Source organism: Takifugu flavidus, chromosome 3 (genome assembly GCF_003711565.1).
Source record: "Takifugu flavidus isolate HTHZ2018 chromosome 3, ASM371156v2, whole genome shotgun sequence".
Lineage (NCBI taxonomy): Eukaryota > Metazoa > Chordata > Actinopteri > Tetraodontiformes > Tetraodontidae > Takifugu > Takifugu flavidus.
Window position 1 is genome coordinate 10,273,690 of NC_079522.1, and position 23,659 is coordinate 10,297,348.

At 50.4% G+C, this 23,659-nt stretch overlaps 2 protein-coding genes and 1 long non-coding RNA gene across 6 annotated transcripts; 1 reads left to right on the forward strand and 2 right to left on the reverse strand.

Moving 5' to 3' along the window:
* Positions 1-108: 108 nt before the first annotated feature.
* orc4 (origin recognition complex, subunit 4) lies at positions 109-5,252 on the reverse strand. Of its 3 annotated transcripts, none has more exons than XM_057027619.1 (15): positions 4,063-5,252; positions 3,176-3,281; positions 2,786-2,872; positions 2,615-2,691; positions 2,406-2,496; positions 2,260-2,335; positions 2,101-2,186; positions 1,982-2,030; positions 1,723-1,874; positions 1,481-1,654; positions 1,321-1,407; positions 1,144-1,252; positions 980-1,075; positions 444-511; positions 109-370 (listed from the first exon to the last, which is right to left on the reverse strand). In XM_057027619.1, exons 1-15 carry the CDS (start codon positions 4,113-4,115, stop codon positions 188-190), a joined length of 1,494 nt encoding a protein of 497 aa, XP_056883599.1. In that variant the 5' UTR covers positions 4,116-5,252; the 3' UTR covers positions 109-187. The 3 variants fall into 3 exon arrangements, with proteins under 3 accessions (XP_056883599.1, XP_056883601.1, XP_056883600.1); XM_057027621.1 differs by having other exon boundaries at positions 3,180-3,545; positions 4,063-5,242; XM_057027620.1 differs by having other exon boundaries at positions 3,176-3,545; positions 4,063-5,241.
* LOC130522845 (methyl-CpG-binding domain protein 5-like) lies at positions 3,699-23,104 on the forward strand. Of its 2 annotated transcripts, none has more exons than XM_057027612.1 (10): positions 3,699-4,033; positions 7,051-7,624; positions 7,709-7,811; positions 8,039-8,210; positions 8,457-10,814; positions 18,566-18,756; positions 18,837-19,934; positions 20,066-20,139; positions 20,388-20,463; positions 20,540-23,104. In XM_057027612.1, the coding sequence occupies exons 2-10, from the start codon at positions 7,512-7,514 to the stop codon at positions 20,600-20,602; spliced, it is 4,248 nt and encodes a 1,415-aa protein (XP_056883592.1). In that variant the 5' UTR covers positions 3,699-4,033; positions 7,051-7,511; the 3' UTR covers positions 20,603-23,104. The 2 variants fall into 2 exon arrangements, with proteins under 2 accessions (XP_056883592.1, XP_056883593.1); XM_057027613.1 differs by lacking the exon at positions 3,699-4,033 and adding an exon at positions 6,100-6,271.
* LOC130522852 (uncharacterized) lies at positions 5,679-9,463 on the reverse strand. The gene is made up of 3 exons (XR_008949725.1): positions 9,327-9,463; positions 5,950-6,069; positions 5,679-5,850 (listed from the first exon to the last, which is right to left on the reverse strand). It is a non-coding gene; the product is annotated as an uncharacterized LOC130522852 (long non-coding RNA).
* Positions 23,105-23,659: the final 555 nt, after the last annotated feature.

Below are 23,659 nucleotides of genomic sequence, written 5' to 3' on the forward strand. Positions count from 1 at the left end.
TCTTCTTCCTGACGGGTCACATGACAAATCTTCCTCCCTGCACGAGTCGGACACGACTGAAGCGCAAGGGAGACCGTTTCCGGGGGAAATGAGGTTCAAAACTATCTGTTGGATTTTCAACACTTTATTAAAGAACTTTATTTATAGAGGGGTGAGGACTGGAGACCTGGGATCTCCCGTCCAGGTCTCAGCCAAACGCTGACATGGCCCACTGTCTGACATCTGTGGGGCATTGTGGGTATTTCTGCAGGGCTTCCATGATCTGACTGTGGTCCAGCATCAGTCTCATGAGCTGGTACTCCTTCTGGGACTTTGCCGTGGGGCCGTCGACGGGGCGGATCAGTTCCAGCTGCTGAAGGTGCTCGAAGGCCTGAGGACAGAGCAGAGAAGGGGTCAGGACTGGAGGACCCGGGTCCTTGCTTTGGATGGCGCTTCAGACCAACCTTCATGATGACGGGAGTCTCAAAGTTGTAAACGGAGTTTGGTCTCCTCTGCAGGAACTTCTTGAACTCTACAACCAAAGATAAAAAAGGCTGGTCAGTTTATTTTACATTTTTAGATTGTTTAGCCCACGTTGTCATGTCGCGCTGAAATTTAGGATCAAATCAAAGAAGGAAAAGTCGAGGTGACACATGGTTAGAATTTGGCCCCATTGGAAAGCAACCGCAACATTTTCAAATTTAAAGGCCTTTTGAAAGCGAACTGAAGCAGCTGAAGTTCAAAGGGCCGCTGAATCCATTGGCCTGAATAAAGACCCCCCCCCCCGCCCGTCCAACCTGAGGGAGAGCAGCGTTGCAATTGCCCCACTTTAACATTTTTATTATTTTTTCTCCCAAATCTGAATTTGAGCAACAAGAAGGTTCCTGTGCTATATTGTTTCTGGCCACCAGGGGGCGTGGCTGCAACGATCAACGTTTGTTGGGGGACCACATAAAAGCCGTTTTCTGTTTCCATGGAAACAAAGAGGTTCCCTTCACACCGTTGTGAACCATCTGCAGGTTGAACGGCTCTCCTTCGTAAACGTCGTTCAGGTGTTTCATGGCGATGACGAGGCAGAGCTCCAGGATGGACAGACCTGAGAGCACGGACAGATTAGCCTCCAGATCTTAATCCGTCACATGTTGAGGGGACGCTCGCTCTCACCGTGCAGCATGTTTGCTTTGGCGTCTGTGAAACACAGTCTGCTGGCCTCCAGCAGGTCGGACGTCCTGAGGGTCGCCCTGGAGACGGAGACGCGACTCAGACAAAACATCTGGAGGGAAGAAGTCCAGAATCAGACGTCTGCTGCGGGGAATCAAAATCGAGGAAGACGAGTCGTACCAGCAGAAGGTGCAGCGAGCGGAAGTCTTTACTGGAGTTAAAATGTCTTTGGAAAACCTCCTGCACCAGTTTGTCCTCACACAGACTCTGGAAAACACGCCGACGTCATCACCCGCGTCCAGAACGCTCATTATTCTGATTATTATTCATTCCGACCCACCTCCACGCTGCCGTTCCAGTCCCGCGCGAACCTTTCGTCGGGGAAGTTGTCTGGCAGGCTGAGCTGGGTCCTGACCCGCTCCAGGTACTGAGGGAACGTCGGGCTGTTCAGCAGGTGGATCTGACGGTGCGAGAAGCGCGATTTGACCCGTTTCTCCAGCAGCTCCAGAACATCCTGGAGGAAGGAGAGACGTGAGGAACGTCTAACTCAAGTTGAGTTGTGGGGGACGTTGGCAGCCTCACCAGTCTGCAGGTGAGGCCGACCACAGCCACGGGGGCCTGGGCGGACTGGGAGACGTCGAACAGGTTGTAGAGCAGCGTCTGGTTCTTATGGTGGGCGAACAGGTCGAACTCGTCCAGGACGAAGAGAACCGGACGGCTGCGGCTGCGATCGCCTGGCCAGAAACACCCGACGGGGAGAGAACGTCAACGACCACAAAACTGAATTGGAGAGAAATACCGCATTAACTTTTGCTCCCCCGGGTTTGTGTTCCGACCTCACCTTTTTTCAGGGCCTCGAGCAGAAATGCTAAATTTTCAGCAAAACTTCCCTGAAAAGAAAACAAGGCTCAGATTTCTCGATGGAGCCTGTTGAACCAACATGGAAGCGCCTCCACTTACGAAAACCTTGTCGCCGACGGCGTTCTCCAGCTGGAGCTGCCGCGTGATGTCTTTAAGGGCGATGCTGTCGCTCGTCTGCAGGAGCCCTGCAGGCAGGAAACGCATCCTGACATGCAGGGACTTTCAGAATAAAAGGGGGGATTTTGGAGCAACGGGTACCGTTCAGGTGAACCTGCAGCAGGTTTTTCTGCACCTCTTTGTCCTGCAGCAGATCTCTGAGCACACATTTCAGCAGCTGCAGACATAAAAAGCTGAATATTAGGAGCACTTCTCGCCAACGCTCTTACCCAGAATGCAAATCTCACCATGGTTTTCCCTGCCCCCCTCGGACCGACGATCAGCACAGAGTTACTCTCCCCGTGCACGGCCGTCCGCCTCAGCAGCTCCAACAAGTGCCTGAGACAGAGGACTACGTTACCCACAATGCCCTGTCAGTTTGTCGGCGTTCTGACTTCACGACTGAAACTGTCTTATGTTTATGTTAATACTAATAACGATGATATTGTGACCCTACTTGTGCTGAGCTTCCACTCCTTCCGGTCTGACAGGAAGCTGCTGGTGGCAAATTCGCTCCCTCAAAATCTCCTGAAGCTAAACAAAATAAATAAATAAATGAAGGAAGCTTTAACACAGCAAGTGATGATTTATTTATTTTAAAAAAGGTTAAAGTAAAGATGATCCAAACCTTTGGGACACATTCTCCCACAGGCAAATGAACATCTTTGACCTTCCTCTTGCTCATGACGACCCGGTTCGAATTCTGTTCTGGGTTCTGCAGAGAACGCTCCCCAGCATGAGTGCTTTTGTCCATTTAAAAAGAAACCAAATCCACTCGCCCCCATTCAACCCGACACACATGTAACAAGCTACGGTGAATGGGATGATCAGAGGTGCTTCTGTCTAAATGTGTCGGACTGAAACCAGGTCGGAGAGTGAAAGGTTCAGTTCAGTACAGGACTCGTTAGCACTGCTAACTTAGCAGTGACCTACAGATGCTAACTACGGTCATGCGAGTGGCTGAAGTAACCGATTAAATCAGCAAAAGGAATTAAAAGTACAAAACGAGCAGACTTACGCACACAAACCGGCGTTCCCTTCCACCGAATCTTCGCGGGAAATACGGTCTTTCAGCGGTGACAACTTCCGGCCGTGACTGCTTCCGCGTCTCTGATTGGCTGAGCCTTGAAACAGGAACACAACAGGGAGAAAAACAGGAATACTGTACCACAGAAATGTCTGCGAGTTATCCCGAGATTTAGGTAAACTCTTTAGAAAAATAGAAATGTCTCAGTGGATAAATGAAATGAACTCATCTTAAAAAAATGTTTCGATATTTTAGAAACTCTCGGGATTGTGTATGTTCCAACCATCCCTCTGAAAATAAAGCATCTGCCAATGTTTTCATTTGTTCGTGTTTTTCCACACAAACGTTTAATGGGAATGATCTGGACACAAGTGCAGAAAATAAATTATAGGATGAATGGCAAATTCCTGAGAAAAATAGGGGCCAATAGATCATAGCATCAAACGAGACTTTTAAATTTTAAAATAACTTTTGGAGGGGAAAAAAACGGGCGGTAATTAACAGAGAAACGAGGTGTCACGCCTCTGTCGGCCTTTCAATTTGGTTATTAAGTGTAAAATTCATTGGTATTTTCTCCAACATGCACCACAGATGGACCCAGCTCCACCGGTCGGACCCTGATCTCCCTGCGTGCGTGAAGACGCACGCTCGTCGTCGTTAACCTCGTCTTCCCCACGTCCCCGTCATCTTTGATCGGGTTAATTGCAGACTTTTGGAGCTAATCCGGTCTGTGGAGGTAACGCGCATCACCTCTCCCATCTGCTGCCTCGGCCGCGCATGCGCGCTGCGCCTCTCCATCATTTCCAATATCCCAGTGTAGGAGAACCAGCAGAGGCAGAGAACTAATGGGTATGTTTCTTTTTCCTCATTTTCCTCACCTCTCAAGCGCGCTCTTGTGTGGCCGTGTCAGCGTTTCGCTGCCGGGACACATTGACTGGAATTCCCGGAGACCCCGGGCTGCTTGCGGCTTGATTTGACGCAGACGGAGACGTTTGTGCCTGAAAAGCGTCCCCCCTCTTCTTCTATCTCCCCCTCTGCAAACGCAACGGGGCTCGCACGGCTGCTGGCTAGCATGCTAAGCTAACTCGGCCCTGGTCCTGGCCTCGCTCTGGCCCCCTTGCCTTAGATCCGTAGAGTGGGCCTAGTTGCGTTTTACTTCGACAGTTTGACGTCGGAACCGGGGTCCTGGGTCCGTCGCTCGCACGGGCCCAGGTACGGGTCCTCGATTATATCCTAAAACGCTGTTAGCGTAGCCGAGCTCACCTTCTAATTCATTATTGGTACAACAAGCTAGCCAGGCTAGCTAATGGTAGCTAGACAGCTGACGCTTGGCATGCTAACCCCCAGCTAGTTTAGATGCTGTGTCCAATGCATCACAACAGACAGGGCTGCTTTCGCTTGTTGACACGGTCACTTCTTATTGCGGAGGCCCGCTGATGATGCAGCCTGGCCCAGTGATGATCCCAATAACCTCTATCGCTCTCAGCTTTGCTCAGGAAATTGGTCACCTGGCTCAGTTGATAAGCGTTCACCAAGCTAATTGGCTATTAACAAGCGTCCAGGGTCCTGCGGTTGGTTTGGAGATATCCACAAGCAGCTGTCATCTCGTCCAGTTTTTGTGGAAAGGGGCTTGTCACGTTGCTAATGCACTTGTCTGGCTGTCAACTTTGAGGTCTGCTGCAGGGAGACACAGCTAATCTCCTCTTAACTCTAACCAGAGCAAACTCCAGTGGGTTACCAGTCAAATTTAAATGCTTAGTGCAAGTTTGCATGAGAAATAAATGGAGACAGTTGCTGCAGAGCTCTGCGTGGTTCCGTGTGAGTGGACCAGAGAAAATCTGTCCTTCTACAGTACATGACGTTCCCTGTTCACATCACAGTACCGGCGGCTTTTTAATTGAACTGCACCAGAACCGACTACGAATCTGACCTGAACTGCATCCGGATTGTAAAAGTCCTCCTTATGCCAGTGGGATTGGGCAATATTGTCCAAATTAGGGTTTAATGTATCGACAAATCCTGATACATATGATGAAGACGTTTAAGAACGTGTCATTTATCTTGCCGTACATTTCATGTATTTTTTTTCAAATGCATGTGAATGATTGTGCAGCTATTAAACAATCTTTTTATCTTTTTGTGAGGAGGGGGGGGGGTCGCGGCATTGGTAAAAATGTCATCGTTGCCGTGGTCGTGTGTGTCAGCGGTGAAACAGAATCTGAGCCCAACCTGTGGTTGGGGTTTACGTGCTCACAGCGTGTGTTTGATGTGTGTCAAATTAATCAGATCTTGTGTGTTGACGAACCTTCAGGGTGAAGAAAAAAAAACCTCAGCCGAGAGCTGCGATTGCGCTGCCTTGATTTAACACACATGAAACTCCTCCGAAAATGTTTCCCCTTGTTTAAAACTTCTGGTTCCGGCTCAGTTGTCGACTTGTGAAGGCCAACTTTAGTATTTCCCTAAAATTTGGACTGTGTTTGAAATTAGCTGCTTTTCTTAGCGGACCACACATGTGGGTGCTCAACCTTTCACTTTACTTCCACTTTTAAGAGGGTGAAAAAAAAAGTGTTTTATATCACTTTATGTCTGCTTTTCCGGTGCCGGTATGATTCTTGCCGCTGGAGCGGGTCCAATCCTTGCAGAATTCCCGTGACAGGTGCGTCAGTCTGTGCCAAAAACATGTTTTCACCTTGTTGTAAGTTTACCTTTGTCATCTCCGGAAACACGCTTGAAGCATTTAGTGAGGAAACCTGAGACGTGCGCACCTCAGCATCCGTCCGCTGGTTCCTGTGTTTTCTTGTCAGGGGCCCGGCTGCATCTGGGGAACCTCACCGGAACTTTCTGCTGTTCAGCTCAGGAATTCTTTGAATTCGATGTTGGTCGAACTGAAAACATTGAACGTTATTTAATCCAATGTTGTTCCCGGACAAGACAACCATTCGCGATATGATGAATAAAAGGGCTCTAATGACCATAAAATCCACGACAACCCCGGTATAAATCCCGTTGGAGGTTTCCGCTGGGGTCCGACCTCGGTCCCGTGCTGAGCTTTGGCGTGTTCCAGGAGCGTTTGGAACGCTGACGTTGGTGAGTGACGTGTACAAGCTGCGTGCGTTCAGTGGGACTCGGTGCCGGAGCTCAGCGCAGCGTCGCTTGTGCAGAAGCTCGGTGACGAAATGGTGCTTCAAAGCCCCGAATCAGCATTGATCATTTTATGAATCGGGGTCAGCCCAAACTGCAGAGACACCAAAGTAAATGTGGGAGTATTCCGGGTCACTGGAGTATTCCTAAAAATGTGCTGAAGACAAGCGAGGAGGCCGAGGTTTTCAAACGATTGAAGACGAATCAAAATATCTCAAATGTTTAAGCGTCAGTCGTCGTCTGGGAGGATTAAGGAGGCTGCAAACGGAAGAGCGGATCCTCCCAACTCTCCTGGAAAACGCCGCCGTCCGGATCACGGATCAGTCGGAAGTGGAAGTTCTCGATATGATCGAGAAGATGAGTCACAGCGTTTGGTTTCTGTCTGCGCTCTGCGCTACCACCACGGTTCTAATCCATTTATGATCCGGCGCCGTTTCTGGCGCTGGGCTTCCACGCGCGGCCCGTCTCCCTGGCTGCAGGGACGCAGCGGCAGGCTGTTGTTGCGGGTCGGTCATGAGTCAGCAGCAGCTGACCGGAGCCACGCTCCAGACGTGCTGATCGCTGCACGTTCCAGATATGAGAGGCAGAATCTGCATGTGTCCCTCTTTTAAATGGAATATTTGTACTGCGAGAGAGTATTTTGTGTGTGTGTGTGTGTGTGTGTGTGCGGTCGCTTCATTCACTCCATCTCCCATTGACTGATCATCTCCGTTCTGCCCACACAGGAACCATGAGAATATCACGCCCCAACTGCGTTTGGGAGTCGAGATCCTGAGCACGGCAGCTGCGGCCGACCGAGGGACTATTTCCTGGGTGGAGGAAGACGGATGGTAAAAGTTGAGCAGCAGAAGACTCTCCGGTGAACCGGTCCCACCGCCGCTGCCTCAGCACCCTCCTGACTCTAATGGCTCTGAACGGCGGGATGCAGTAATGGACCTTTGTGCAACATTCAGCACCGTCACCATGAAGCAGCTGAAAGGGTAGGGTCCGCTGCCCGCCCGCCCGCCCGCCCGCCTCCCCCTACCCCACCGCCCCGACACCGACCTTCGTCCTGCAGCTCTTCCCGTCTCCGCAGCCCTCCTCCTCCTCCTCCTCCGCCGCTTGGAACATGACGAGCGTCGCGGAGAGTCTGGTTGACGTATGATAAATATACCTCTGAGGTGTTGAGCGTAAAACCGGCGGAGCAATGAATGGTGGAAAGGACTGTGAGTCAGGAGAGGAAAGGCAGGCCGTCCCCGTCCAGGTTCCTATTGGCTGGCAGCGCAGGGCGGAGCACGGGGGCGGGGTTGTGTACGTCAGGTGGGTTTGGCTCTCTCACAGTCACATTTGGACATGAAGGCCCAAATAAATCTCAACTGTCTCCTCTTGGTTTTCCTCCTGCAGTCCCAGCGGCTCCTTGCTGTCCAGCTTGGAGCAGGTGAAGACCTACCTGCTGACCGACGGAACCTGCAAATGTGGCCTGGAGTGTCCGCTCATCCTCCACAAGGTAGCTTCTTCCACTTTGGCTCCTACGGGAGGGAATTCCGACTGCTGGGTGGCTTTGAACTCTGGGTTTTTGGTTGTTTCCTGTGGAGGCTAAAGCTGATATCGACCAGAGCTTTCACTTTATCCGCCATGTCCTTCAGAATTGAATGATTGTGCGATAGAGCCGTGAGCTCACGAGGAACGCGTCAGGAATGAACCAGTCCAAACCGCCCTGCTCTTTGACCGCAGGTGTTCAACTTTGACCCGGGGGCGTCCGTGAAGCAGAGGACGGCAGAGGACGTGAAAGCAGACGAAGATGTCACCAAACTCTGCATTCACAAGAGGAAGCTTCTGGCGGTGGCCACGCTGCACAAGAGCATGGAGACGCACCCCCCTCTGACGCTGAGCAGCCCGGGGAGAGGTACGGACCGCCCAGCCCTACATCACCTCACTGTGAAAACATTTCCTCGTCAGTCAGAAGGGTTTTTTTGGACATGTGGGACCAACTGGGTTTGTTTCGCAACATCAAAAAGGGACAAAAACCAATTTATTGCTGTTCAGCGTGATTAAAAAAAGATCAACGCAGTGACGTCTGCAGGTCTTTGACCGCTTTTGCTGTTGATGATGCAGTGTTTAAGTCCTGGTTTTGTGCTTGTTTGCCTTCAAGGGACGTCGGCAGTCGTCACAGCGCATTCCACGACCCATCGAGCAATAAGGAGTAAACCCGGAGAGGGCCCGCCGAGCGCCGTCGGTTTGGACTGTAAGATTCCCTTCAGGATGATGGTGGCAGCAGGACAGCAGCAGAGGATGTATCCACCTCATGAGATGAGTGGTGCGCAACAGCTGGAGCTCTACTCGGGGTACGTCAGGCCTCAGAGGATGGGCGCTGGCGAGCCAGGCCCCAAATCCCCTTACCGGATGGGCTACGGAGGGATTCTGAGCCCGCCTTCCACTGGTGCAAAGATGTATGGAGATGGCTCCCAGTCCCCCAGCACAGACACTCTCGGCAGCCCCGAGGGCTTTGCAAGGACCAATCTTTGTGGGTTTCCAGGAGTGGGGAGCCCCGGCTCGGCATCCATCCACGGGAACGCTCGGACGCCTCTTTCCCCCCCCAGTGTAATGCTTCACGGCTCCCCCGTGGGCCAACCATCCTGCGCCATGGCAGGAAGGACTAGTACGCCCCTCTCACCAACACCCACTGCCAAAAGCCCCGTCATGAACATGAACATGCCTCGGGGGAACTTCCCCGCAGGTATGGAAATGCCACGAGCTGCATTCCACCATAAAACACAGCCCCCCATGCACCCCAGGCCACCTCCTCCATCCATACCACCATCCTGCGCCCTTCAGAAAAGGCAGTTGACCTCTGAAAAAGACCCTTTGGGCATCCTTGACCCAATTCCCAGCAAGTCAGTCGGCCAGCCCCCCACCAACACCCCAACCCCCCCCAACTTCCAGCCTAACATCCACTCTCAGGTACCAATGATGAATGTAAACATCCCCCCTCCCGCCATCGTACCCCTGCCGAGCAATTTACCTTTACCCACGGTGAAGCCCGGGCCCGTGGGACATGCCAGCCATGTTCAGCGGACTCAGCAGACGGGTCCAGCTTCCTCCATGTCCCCCTCCCCCGTCACGTCCCCGGTCCATGTTGCCGGACCAGGCCACGGCCGGATGGAAGCCTCTCCTCATCGATCGCGCTCCTCCTCCACCTCCTCCGATCACGGCAACTTTGCAATGCCGACAGGTCATCAAGCCACGTGCGGCACCATGAAGGTCCCTCCACGCTCTCCCAGGTCGGCTATGGGATCTCCCAAGCCATCCATGCCCTCGAGCCCCTCCACTAACAAAGGTGACCCACTTTACCAGTACAAAGACTCCCAGTTGCTGCCCGGGATGGGAAACTCGGTGGTGGGCCAGCAGCACACCAACCCCATGTACTCGCCCACCTCCTCCTCCTCCTCTTCATCTTCTTTAGTGACCCCCAGCACTTCCCAGAAGGGCCACCCAGGACTCCTTGGGATGCCCCTCAATCAGATCTTGAACCAACAGAATGCAGCTTCTTTTCCCGCCAGCAGTCTCTTGTCAGCTGCAGCCAAAGCACAGCTAGCAAATCAAAACAAACTCAGCGCTGCTGGTAACAACGCCGGCGCCATGGCCGGCGGTGCTGCGGGTATGGCAGGCATGGGGCCGGGCGGCGGGGGTAACGGAGCCAGCAACGGGCACCCTGGCTCTATAGGTGGCCCGCGAGGCATGGAAGGACACAGCACTTTAAACCCAATGCTCCCGCCAAACTCCCCCATGCTGCTCAACACGCCCGAGGGCCAGAGCGGCCGCGCGGCGCTGCGGGACAAGCTCATGGCTCAGCAGCGGGATTCTATGCGCAGCCGGAGGCAGTCGTCTGGAAGTGCGGCTGTGAGCCACGACAACAGCAACAACATGGTCTACAACATGATCAACAAGAGGGGCATGGGGGGGCCACACATGGGGCCCAGCGCCACCGAGCAGCTGCGGAAAGCCGGTCGACTCGGAAATCTTCCCCCCAATACCTCCATGGCCCAGCTTCTCCAGTCCATGAGCTGCCAGAGCTCTCACAGCCATCGTCCATGTCCCAGCCCGGGTCCAGGCTCTGGGGCGGGTCAGCTGCACTACAATGACGGTGCGACCGTGGTTCCGGGTGGCGCGCAGCAGAACATCCTGTCTCAGCAGAGGTTGCGAGGCTCCGGGGACGGGATGCAGCACTGTCAGAGCATGGACAACTCTGGAGGCCACATGGGCCCTCGTCCCGGCCAGTTTCCTGAGATGATGGCCCAAATGACCTCCCTGAGTAACTGTACAAGCATGGGGCCGGGGGGTCCTGATGGCATGCCGTTGGGACGCCTCAACACCAACCCTCCACCGCTGTCCCACCCTAACCCTCACCCCTCGCAGCAGAGCCTCCACCATGGGATGAATCGGACTAACATGGGGGTGATGCCGCACGGAGGTGGCGACGGCAGCTGTTCCCAGAGCATCGCGGAAACAGGTGAGACACAAACACAAGGAAACTGACAGATGTCGGAGCGCTCGTGCATCGGATCAGAAATGCTCCCGATGCGTTGATCCGGTTAGATGGTGTGGAGCTCCGACACAGTCGGATCGAGGAAAACGCGTATAGATAGATACAAGCATGAAGCTGGAGGTAAAGATTGTTGTTTGTAATTATAAAAAGGCTGAAACTAGTGGAGCCAGTGAACAGTTTCACAAGTAGATCCACAGGAAGGTGTCACCAATGAGCAGCATATCAACCACGGGGGAATTTTGTTCCTCTGCTTCAATTGAAATGCTTTTTCAGATTTGCATTTTTCTTGTCTAGTTTCACTTATTTTGGTCCAATAACACTTAAGGTGTGGGACAGGATGCAGTGGTGTCAGTGCTGCTGATGATGTGTGCTGTCGAGGTACGGTGAGCTGAAATGAAGGTTGCTAATCTTGTGTCTCTGTGTGCTAATTGTGAGTCAGCCAGTGTTTCCATTTGTTGTGTATCCTTTTGTTTTATGCTAGCATCAGTCAGTGGTGTAAGAAGATGGAAATGGGATCTGGATCGTGCTTTAAGGGAAGCAGCCCCGATAGGTCGCTCAGCTAGCTGGTCGCTATAGTAACGCTAGACCCTGAATAGAGACCAGAGTGAAGCCTTTGATGAGGTTTCAGACCTGTGTGTTTGCATGACTGTGTGTGTGTTACAGTATGTTTGTGTTTGTCTGTGTGTGGAGCAGTTTCTTTCCGTCTTTGTGGCTGTTTTACAGCTTTGAAAACACACAGATCTTTCTCCGTCGGGCTCGTCCTCGTCTAGAATTTAATTTATTAGGTTTTTATATCCCCATGTGGCTAATAACAGAACCGTCATCGTCCACCTGCTCGGATCACCAGATTACTCTGATGCTGCCAAATTTGAAGTTCTGGAAAAAGTGTGCACCTTAGATCTGAAATAGAACCACGAGCTAAGCTAAAGCCAGGATGTGTCAGAGCTCAGACAGCCTGGAATAAAACAGTTAAAAAGGAAAGTAAGCGGATCCGAGGCGGTTCGCTCGGTCTCGACAGAACAACAAACGTCACTTATTTGTCTCACTTAATGTTTTCAAAAAGTTAGACGATTAGCTTAGAAATAACATCTTTACTGTGCGAATGGAGACATTTCGAGGGAGGCCGCCGGTTCTAGTATGTTGTTGGCATCAATTTTTAACTTTTTAACCTCTTTTTTGTCTCTAAACAGCTCAGTTCTGCTCTTACGTTGACCTTAAATGTTTTGCTGAGCATCGTTGAAGACTTTAGAGCTTTTGGATAAATGAAGATGGGTTGTAATTTTATATTAGAAAAGGTCAAAGGTCACTTGGGCATCCTTCAGCGGGCTGTTCAGATCCACACGGTTCCTTGTGCGATTATTTCTTTATACGAGAGACATTTGTGTCTGCATGTAGTCACAAACCCTGTTCGTGACTCTTTAGAAAATTGTTGCATCTGAACAACACGACAGTGTGACGACGGCTGAGCTTTGAAAGTGGCTTCTTTAACGCCGGCCTCTGTCCATCTGTTTATTTGTGGCTCACACCCCCAACACGCATACATACGCCAAAGTTTCAAACCCACCCAGCTGACCCCTCCTCCCCAGCATTGCACATCGCACCCAGCCCTCCCCTCTCCATCCCTCTCCCCCAGCGAGCTTCCTGCCAGTGGACAGCACTACCAATCATCTCTAGGTTCCCATGGCAACCTCCCCCGGCAACAGCCGTCACTATATCATAGCAGAAGCAGAGAGATGTGTGGGGGGTCTGGCCTGTGTCGTGGCTCTCAGCGCTAAGAGGAGTGAGGCGGGGTAGAAAGGGGGGGTTTAAGAGACAGACACAGCTGCCCTTCAGCTACGTCGCACCAGCTGCTCTCCTCAAACACACCCGCCACGCGTGTTGGGCTTCACTGGTTCAGGCTTTGTCTGCTGCTGCGTCTGCGGCGATGCACGCTGGTGCTGCCCAGCTCAGCCGCAGCACATCTGCCGCAGGAGCGGCTCCACCACCAGCTCAGTCCTGACAAAGTAGAAGAGGGAAAAAGTCAAGACTGACTTGGAATTCAGATTAGGGATGTCGCAATGACTAGATTTCACAAGTAATTAAGCACTACAGTTAATTCAATGCAACATTTCCACAAGACCGTCAGAAAATATACCGGAAACAAAAGTGCAACTCACACGAAACACGACGAAAACAAAGTAACGCAACAATCATGTGATTCCACGGGTGGTGCTTTGTTTTTGGTCTGGGGCTTGCTCAAGTATGGAAAAAGAAGTTTTTTTGCCCCTTGAATTCATGAATGAATTCAGCTTTTGGGATTATTTTCACAACAGAGAAAATGACCAGTTTGCCACTGTGGATTTTGGCATTTCTCCTGATTGGCCAGTGACAACACTCCCTGAATTCAGCAAGCTTGCTTCTTCTCACCGCCCAGCAAGAAGGGTCATCCGGACAGACATCTCGCTCATATTATTACAAGAACTTTGGTTATTTTCCAAACGGTCTTTATGATATTTATGGTAGCTCCCATATTGCCAGACAGCTTATCAAAAGAAAGTACCAGCCAGTGGGGAGGACTCCTGGGTTACAGTTAGGACTCATGATATGCACCAGCGATGCACAGCCCTCACGCCTCAAGCATGTGGAACAAACATAAGTCAAAGGCGAGTACCAACTTGCTGCTGAACAAAGTCCTGAACAGACACTCTCCTCAATAGAGCCAGGGATGCAGCCGTCCCACAAGTAGGGGAAACGGCTGCAGACCCCTGCTCGTGTAGCCAAAGCTGTAGCCTCCAGTACACAGTGCCAAAGCTATAGCCTCCAGTACACAGTGGCCAAAGTTATAGCCTCCAGTACACAGTAGCCAAAGCTATAGCCTCCAGCACACAGTGGCCAAAGCTATAGCCTCCAGCACACAGTGGCCAAAGCTATAGCCTCCAGCACACAGTGGCCAAAGCTATAGCCTCCAGCACACAGTGGCCAAAGCTATAGCCTCCAGCACACAGTGGCCAAAGCTATAGCCTCCAGCCACAGTGGCCAAAGCTATAGCCTCCAGCACACAGTAGCCAAAGCTATAGCCTCCAGCACACAGTAGCCAAAGCTATAGCCTCCAGCACACAGTGGCCAAAGCTATAGCCTCCAGTACGCAGTGGCCAAAGCTATAGCCTCCAGCAGCAGTGTGCCAAAGCTATAGCCTCCACCACGCAGTGCCAAAGCTATAGCCTCCAGCACGCAGTGGCCAAAGCTATAGCCTCCAGCACGCAGTGGCCAAAGCTATAGCCTCCAGCAGCGCAGTAGCCACAAGCTATAGCCTCCAGCACGCAGTGGCCAAAGCTAGCTCCAGCACCAGCATAGCCAAAGCTATCCTCCAGCCTCCAGCACGCAGTGGCCAAAGCTATAGCCTCCAGCACGCAGTGGCCAAAGCTATAGCCTCCAGCACGCAGTGGCCAAAGCTATAGCCTCCAGCACGCAGTGGCCAAAGCTATAGCCTCCAGCACGCAGTGGCCAAAGCTATAGCCCCCACGCAGTGGCCAAAGCTATAGCCTCCAGCACGCAGTGGCCAAAGCTATAGCCTCCAGCACGCAGTGGCCAAAGCTATAGCCTCCAGCACGCAGTGGCCAAAGCTATAGCCTCCAGCACGCAGTGGCCAAAGCTATAGCCTCCAGCACGCAGTGGCCAAAGCTATAGCTCCAGCCACAGTGGCCAAAGCTATAGCCTCCAGCACACAGTGGCCAAAGCTATAGCCTCCAGTACACAGTAGCCAAAGCTGTAGCCTCCAGCAGCGCCGTGCCCACTTCTCCTGATGTCCATATAAGAGCGGCTCGAAACGGACACAGCATGTGTGTTTGCTGCTCCCCAACCGGAGACGTTGAACGCACCACCTTAGGTACAAAGACCTGGTTTCACAACTATACACATTTTCCCCGGGGCGAACTAAGTGCATGGAAGGCTCACAGAGGGCCAGTAACGGCACCATCTGAAGGGATGGGTGTTTGAGAGTCGTTGTTAGGCTCAAATGGCACACCAGTGCTGTTTTTTCACTAAAGCCTATATGGCAAGGTCCTATAGCTGCCAGATAATTGTGGAAAAGAATTTTCCTATATCGATTAACTCCAGTAAATATGACGGTATCGCTGACACAGGACACTGATAAGGGAGGGAGCTCTGTTTTGGGTCGTGTTCAACACACTCTGAGGAGCCCAGCAATGGTCAAAATGATCCACTGACGGTTCGCTTGTACGGCTACACAACGGTTGCAGTCACTCTAGATGCGTGTGGAACGTTGTCCCTCTCCCCTGCGAGAGCCAGTCCCTGCACACCAGCAGCTGCCAAGGCTGGGCGCACAGATGTATCCAGCCAGTGCAATGGTGGACAGTGTGGAGCGATAAGAATCACCTTGAGGTTGTGTCCCCTCACTCTGGGGAGAGTTGTAGGTCCTGTAGCCATCGGGGAAACGCATAGATCAGATGGCGTGGTCACGTGTGCGCTAGTGCGTCTACGCCCAGAGGAGTATCCGGGGTGCAGAGAGATGAGGACAGAAATGTTGTCCATCCTCATGGGACACGGTGGCCCGAGAAGAATGGGTGTTTCAAAGTGTTTCTGGAACAGAAATGCAGCCAAGAGCATGAGAAGGTTTATGTGGAGACTCTGGGGTCGGCTCCTGTCTCACAGACCTGCCCACGTAAATTCTGTCGTGACCGCTTTGCTGGACGAGCAAAGCGGTCCAGCAAAGCGGTCCCCCCCCCCGAGTCAGGAAAGATAGGGCATGCCAGTGGTGCAGAGCCATGATGCACGGGAACTATCTAGCCGGAGTGAAGCGACCCAGTTCTGAAGGCAACCAAGATGGATCGCACAGATGCCCAAAGCCATCTTCTCAACTGGACGGACCAGTGATGAGGCAAGTGCAGAGAAAAGAGCTGTGGATGGCAGGGAGCTAAGGGATACTTCCAGAAGGGATATCTCCTGTGTCGGACAGAGTTGGCTCTGATTGTTATTACAAATCCCCCCTTCCCTCCTTTTGGGAGTGAGGAAATACCTGGAATAAACACCTAACACTCTTGTTTCAGCAAGATGACAGAAATTGCTCTTTTTTTCTAACGGAGAGGCCAGGAAAATGGGGAGGGGACATGGACAATTTGGAGCCTGTACATCACAGCCAGGCCGAGGCTGCGTATTTCGAGAAGCACATTGCAGCCGCTGTTCTGTCGCAGGAGGCACCAACAAAGATGCTGTGGCACAACGGGAAAATAACGCCCAAGCTCTTCTGCACAAAATGGCCCCACGGCAACCTGTCGCTTTGCTCCCAAGGGCCACGCTGCTGAGAGCCGGGGCATCTCCATTTGCTTTGGCCCTTCTCCACCTCGGCTCTTGGCCTGGCTGGGACAGACTTCTCTTTATTTTCACACTCTCGGGCAACATGTGTCTGTGCTTGTGAACATTTGGCTCAGGGCGCAACGCAAACCTCCGAGGTGATGATTCTCCTCTCGGCGACTCGCTCCCAAATGGGCAGTGTGGTATGCACACAAAAAAGCAAGATGGTAGACCTGTGGAACGGAGCAGCAGAACGCCCCGCCTGGTGACAGAAGCTGCTCAGCCACTCGCTTTTCCTTCCTTGCCTTGAAGTTGGGGGTCACAACAATCGCTGACAGTGGCAGGAGTGCGGTCAGGGTGGGAGACTTTATGTGCTTTGTTCTCCTTCCTCTGTGGAAGGGGACAACTGGGGGTCACGGCATGGGTGCTTGTCCTTCTTGATCTCTCCTGCATCGAGGCAGAACCAGAATGCCTTCCTTCCGTGCTGATTAGCATATCTAGTATTTCGTCCCACTCATGTTAAGCCATCTCGCTTCTGAGTGAAGAGGGTCGCCATCGCCTTGTCTGTGGCCTGGACTCAGACACGCTGGATCCAGAGAGACAAAATGGCATTGGCTGCCGTGTCCTCCCACGTGTTGGTGTCAGCAGACGCCCCAAACAGCTCTGCCTGTGAGGACGGTGCGTGTGCTGAGACGGGCTGTGCAGACGGAAACTGCCCGGGCTGAGTTGGCGGTGCCGGGTGCCTGGAGGAGGCTGCAGACAGCTGGACACAGATGTGCAACTGCAAGGGCTTCCACCAGGATAGGGCTCCTGTTGCTGTCCGGACAGTTACTGCAAATGTTGGACAGCTCGGCCAGCAGTTCTGGGAGGAGCTGCTTCACCGCAGTACGTGCCAGAGGGAGCTTCCTGCCCCCGTAGTGGGATCGGGTAGGCTCAGATATGTCAACCGGCGAGGGAACTTCCAGTTTCTCTGCTGCACATTTGCACATGAAGGGAGAGCTCCCTCCAGCTTCCTCCCCATCTGGTGGATCTGGGCAGCTTCGGCGTTTGAGCCAGGGCTGCAGACAAGAAAATGTTGTCTTCCTTCTCGTCCTCTCATATTAGGAACGAGGCTTGATCCACATCCTCTGTGAGGCCAAACTTTAAGCGTGTCTTCCTCGGACTTTACATTGAATTGGTAGGAAATTCAATGTTTGTCTTTAATTTGCAACTATTTTGGGTGGGTATGACCTGGCATTCTCCCAATATTACATCATCCCCTTCATACATGAACACGATCACGTAGCGCCGGGTTGATGTGGCGACCTGTCGAAGAAAGTAAACATTTAGCGTTTCCCCCTTTTGCTTTGTCCCATATGTGAATAAATGTCGGGCTTGTGCTTCCAAAAATATGGGATGCCCATTTCAGTCACTGTAACTTTAACATGAAATAAAAAGAACCAATATGTGGTCGGCTAAAATTCAACAAATGATTAAAATGCTTAAAAGTATCTGAAACATTTGGTTTAGCTGACAGTTGATTTAAAAGCTTTAGAAATTTGATTGGTCAATTATAAATAGATACTTAAATATACAAATATTGGGTCATATAATTGGTCATGTAATTATATTTTGACAGTCAACATTACTCATTACAGCCCTCATAAAGCTCAATTAGGTGTTGGAAATTGAGTTTGTCTTTTCTCCATCACCAGCACCTCTGCTGCTGCTGCTGCTGCTGCAGATGTTTCAGAAACCTTTCCTAAGTGTGTCTGTTGTGCCCCGTCTCAAAACAAGCCCAGTCTTTACAATACTGCAGTAACCTATTTTATATCACGGTGGTGTGGTGGTTAGCACTGTTGCCTCACAGCAAGAAGGCCCCGGGTTCGATCCCCGGTTGGGATTGATTGGGGACTTTCTGTGTGGAGTTTGCATGTTCTCCCTGTGCCTGCGTGGGTTCTCTCCGGGTCCTCCGGCTTCCTCCCACAGTCCAAAGACATGCATGATTGGGGATTAGGCTAATTGGAAACTCTAAATTGCCTCTAGGTGTGAGTGTGAGAGAGAATGGTTGTGTGTCTATGTGTGTTAACCCTGCGATTGACTGGCGTCCAGTCCAGGGTGTACCCTGCCTCCGCCCATTGTGCTGGGATAGGCTCCAGCCCCCCCGCGACCCTCAGTGGAGGAACAAGCGGTAGAAAGTGAGTGAGTGATATCCAGAGACATGAGGCCATTTCAGATTGTGGTGAAGCCCACATTTCTTGGTCTCAAGAAAAAGGCCGTTCCATGATACAAACATTGATTGTGTTGCGAAATGAGTGCATAATAATCTTGATTATCTTAATACCGTGATAAGACGGTAATTGCACCTACCTACCTCTGTCAAACACAACCAGACATCCTATAATACTTATTTGTCCTAAAATGTTTTATTTGGTTTGGTTTCGCAGGAAACGCGGCTTCTGTCAGTTGTGGGATGGGCTCAGTTCAGATGTACCAGCAGCAGGTGCACCAGGCCGTGCAGCAGGGGGCGCCGTCACACCCTGCCTACCAGGGGCAGCAGCACTTCTCAGACAGTGCCTCCTATGCTGATGGGAACGCCAACACAGGCTCCATGGCGTGCCTCTATCAGAACTACCAGGTGAGATTTTGGTATTTATCAACTTAGCAGTGGCAAATACTAAATCTTCCTGGTCATGTGACCTCTCCTAATTTCTACAGCAGGGGATGTTGTTGCACTCGCAGTTGGGGGAAGGTCAACAGGCCGAGGGACATCCATCAGGCTCTGAACGGGGCGGCCCCGAATCCGTGGACGCCATCTATAGGGCCGTAGTCGATGCCGCCAGCAAAGGCATGCACGTTACCATAACGACCACAGTGAGCGGGACTACGCAGGCCAGTCCAGTGCCTGCCCTCAGCGCCATGAGTGCCTTCACCGCCTCCGTTGGTGAGCCCGTCAACCTCCCTAAAGCGGTAAATTCGGTCCTACACGGGCACCAAGAAGGAGACGCGTTAGCCCGGTCACGGCAGGCGAGGCTGGCCGGGCGGGGTCAGAAGAACATGGACCCCGGCAAGAATGCAACAGAGAGCCACGATGCCAATGAGTACTTCCGCTCACCCGGCCGCGGAACTCCGAGGGGACAGTGGGATGGGGAGTTGCAGCACGGAGGAGGATATGAAGCTCATACCAACAGCGTCTGGGGCGGCGAGGAGTTCCTCGAGTGCTCCACCCAGGTTAGGAGTAGTCCCTGCATGGAACGGCCCGCCAGTCTGGCACCAGCTCCCCCCTGTCCGACCGACGGTTCCAAGGACCACGGCCTGGTCATTGCCCAGGAGAAGGTCTTCCTCGACAACGGGTACCGGTTTAACATCTGCAGCAGGACGCCAAGCAACTACAAAGAACACCTGACTCAAGTGGCAGATCGCTGCACACACATCAACGGTGCCACCCCCCACTTTGGTACTCGGGATTATGGCGAGGTCCTGGGACCACCGCGGCAGGAGCTGACGGGAGACGACCAGTCCCCGAGCTCGTCCACGAGCCTGGAGGGACCTCTCGCCACAGCCAAAGACTACAGCCACTACAATGGCCACTTCAACGGTATGGCGCCCAGCCCATCGGACACCAAAAGCCTGAGCAGCGAGGAAGACTTGCGGCAGCCGGACTCACCGTCCTCAGAGCTGCTTCACTACCGCTCCCGGACCTTCAACATGGGGGAGCTAGTCTGGGGCCAGCTCAAGAGCTTTCCACACTGGCCTGCCAAACTGGCGGGAGGCGAACAAGTGCACAGCGCCACCATGCAGCTGCAGCAGGCCAAGGTACTTTGCTTCCAGTAACTGTGCGTCATGGAAACGCTGCTTTTAAAGAGGATTTGGTTCTGATACCTTTTCTGGTATAATCGACAGTCCAAAATTTGCTGATTGTGATCATTTTTTTCATTTTTGCCCAGGTGGAACCAGAGAAGTTGAAAACACTCACTCATGACCTGGAAGCTCTCAACCGAGCCTCCAAAAGAGGCTTGAAGTGAGTCACATGGGCAGAAGGGGTGTGGTCTTTAAAATGGGCGTGGCTGAAAGAAGTAAAGCATGCTATGCAGATCGGGGGGTTGTAATTCTATTTTAGCGCCACCTACAGGCCGATGTAGCTCTCACTGTTACGGGTAATAAACATTAGCCATTTGTGTCACGCTTCCTTATTCAGTGCTAATCGCTCATCATATTACAAGTATTGTTGATGAGCGTGTCATGTGACCTGGGCTCTGTCATCAACAGACCCGGCAAACTGAATAATCACTTGGAAGCTGCTATCCACGAGGCCATGAGCGAGCTGGACAAGATGTCCGCTACCGTGAGTATTCCCCGGTCCTTCAGCCTGTTGGGCTTTGCTGCCGCCGCTAACGCTCTTCCCTCTGGCCTGCGCCCAGATCCCATCCCGGGATCGTCAGGTGAAGCTGCCCAAGCCCAAGAGACGGAAGATCTCCAGATAACAGTGAGTCTGTTGCCTTCGGAGACGTCGTCCGTTCGGGCTCGACGTGATCGGAGCTCTCGCAGGTGCTACCCACCGACTCAGCGGTACATCGTCGCCCAGTGACGTCGACTTCACGTCCGACCACAGAAGGTGCTGGAAATTCCAATCACCAATACAGTTTCAACTGTAGAGAGAAGAACATGGAAACGGTTGTAATTTGTCTACAGCTCACTGAATTAACTATTTTTTTCTAGTATAAAATAGTAAAACCAACACAAAAAGCAACAAGCATTACCTAACATATTTAAGGAAAAATAGACAGTCCAAATATTTCTGATACATTTTCAATATGTATATAGATGATCCTGAAATTTCATGCTATTAAGAATTGTATGTAAATATTGTACAATGTCATGTACAAGCATACTTAATGCACATTTTATCTTTTATTGTACAGAAACGAAGCAGAAGTGTACCAATGTCTTTGGTTTCTATTCAGAATGTGGCTGCAGACGGCCGCACGCGTAGGATAAATAAGAATTCAGCCTAAAGATTTTATATGATCGACTGTAAGACGTCTTTTTTATCATAAGGGAACGGGCGAGTGTGTGTTCTCCACTGTAAACGTCACTTGGCATCAAACATGACGCAGCAGAATGAACTTTACCGACACAGAGTTCAGTTTTCTTCACAAAGGTTGTTTGTTTTAGAAGGAAAGTCCACCTGGCGACGCCCCAAATGTTTTTTTCGCTCGTTACGTGTCTCCGATCATCTGAATCCTGAGGGAAACATCCATCCTTCTCAAAATAGTTCCTCTGTTCGTGTTTGTCTGAGGGGATCGCGGGACTTTTCCATACTGAGGACAGATCGGTTGTCTTTAGCTCCTGCTGATCCCAGTGCGAAAACACAGAAAAACACGCAGAAACCGCACGGTCCCTGAACGCATCGTGCATTCTGCTGGTGTTAGCGGGGATTGTTTTCCCTCACCGTGTTGCATCGATGTTCTATTTTTTGTTCTTGTTTACTGTTTTTAGTATTTTTAGGAGAATTCTAGCTTTAGTCTAGATTATGGTGAGGAACACTAACTTTTCAAAAATGTGTATTTTTTCACATTTAGTGGCCTTGTGTGTGTGATTTTGTTTTATTCTTGTAAATTATTTATGTATAGACTCCATATTTATTTTAAGCTTTACAAATGTGCTAGATGGCAATAATACTACCGAGTTGAAAACTCAAGCCTTATACGTGTTTTTGTATGTTTTCTTCTCTTAACAGTCAAAACATCACGTGCTCGCTGTTTTTATTTAAGTTTACAGACGACAACTTCCAACTTATGGATCCCAACGTTCTGCCTGCAGCAACAGTTTATTTATAATTATGCACATGAGGGGAGGACACTTATGTTGGAAAAATGTTTTCTTGTTTTTTTCATTTGAAATAAATACTACAATGAATGTGAAGGCAGAGCGAACCGTCGAAGGCCACCTCAGCTCCCGTGGCCCGTAGCAACACACAAACACACACACGTGCTCCTCTACACCCATGGAGTGCAATAAATCAACACTAATCCTTATTTGCACACGTTCGTTATACACAACAGAACTATCGCCCATCGAGAATCTTCGGTTCAACTCCGTCAGGCTGTTTTTGGTCAATTTCTTATTTCAGACATTTTTATTGTAGCAGAAATATCAGTATTTTAGATTTAAATCAAGCCCTGAAACAATGGTGGAAATCTGGATGACACATTCATCCAAAATTCTGTTTTAATTTTGCTGTTCTGGAGAAAAGTTTGGGTAAAGTTCATTCTGTCTCTGGGAATCTTTATTTTATTTTTCATTTTGGAGTCATTTTTCAGCATCAGCGTCATGTTACATGTGAGGAAGATAATTTAGGCCAAAATTCCAAACGTCCATGAAGGAGGAACTCTGGTTTGTGGTTCAACTGCTTTGTGTGATGAAAGTAAAAGAAAATGTTCCCAAAACTAACAATGCATTTTTTTTTTCATTTTAATTCAGGTTTGATGAGACCTGCAAATGTATGTGTGTCTAACCAAATGATTTTTGGAATTGGCCCGAATTGTCTTCCTCACATTCGTGCTCAAATATTTGGAGAACTTAGCTCTGTGCCATTTGTTTCACCATCTGAGGTTGTGTTCAGGTGTGTGTGTGTTTTCTGATTCTCCTTTCTTCTCCCCTTCCTCACCTTCATCATCAGTATTTTTTTCCCCATCTTGTGATTAAGTATATATTTTCTCACTAATATATACTTTACAGATCATGGACATGCGTGAAGTATGATGTGCACTTGATTTTTTTAAAACTTCATTAATGTGGGTTAGGGTTAGTTTGTCAAAGTTCATTATTTTGAGATTCTTTGGATTTTTTTAAAAAATGGTTTGATGTAAGCAGCATTTTTTTGTAAATATTGTGAAACATTACAGGTCATGCAGTGATGTAACATTGTGAACAATGTTACACAGATGTTTAAGATATTAAAAACATGGTCACTCTTACTTGAATGATCTGTTGTGTAACATTTATTCACCCTTTAGTTTTTAATGAAGAGTGAAATGAAAGTTAGTAAAGTACTTTTTTTATTTATTTTTTTAAAAACAGCTTTAAATTGCCAGGAAAGAAATTATCCTCACAGTGATGTAGCTTTGTCATCTTTCGAAAATACAAATGTACGCAAAAGAAGCTGAAACCTGAACTTCGCCTTGTGCTCCAGGTGGTGGCGGTAGAGCACCTAAATCAGATGACCGGAACCATTGTTCTTCCTTCTTGTTTGACGTGCCGTTTTTGTCGCTGGACTTCCGCCCTTGGCTGCGTTCATTTCGTAGTTTCAGTATACAGTGATCCCTCGTTTATCGCGGGAGTTGCGTTCCAAAAATAACACGCGAAAAGTGAAATCCGTGAAGTAGTCAGCTTTATTTATTTTTTTTATTTTACAATGCAATACTGAACTATAGAATGAAACCAAAAATCAAAACCTGTTTTAAAGCCCAAAATTTGTTTAAAACAATAATTTTAATCTAGTAATACAAGGTTGGAAACATTGGGCCAGATTCACGAAG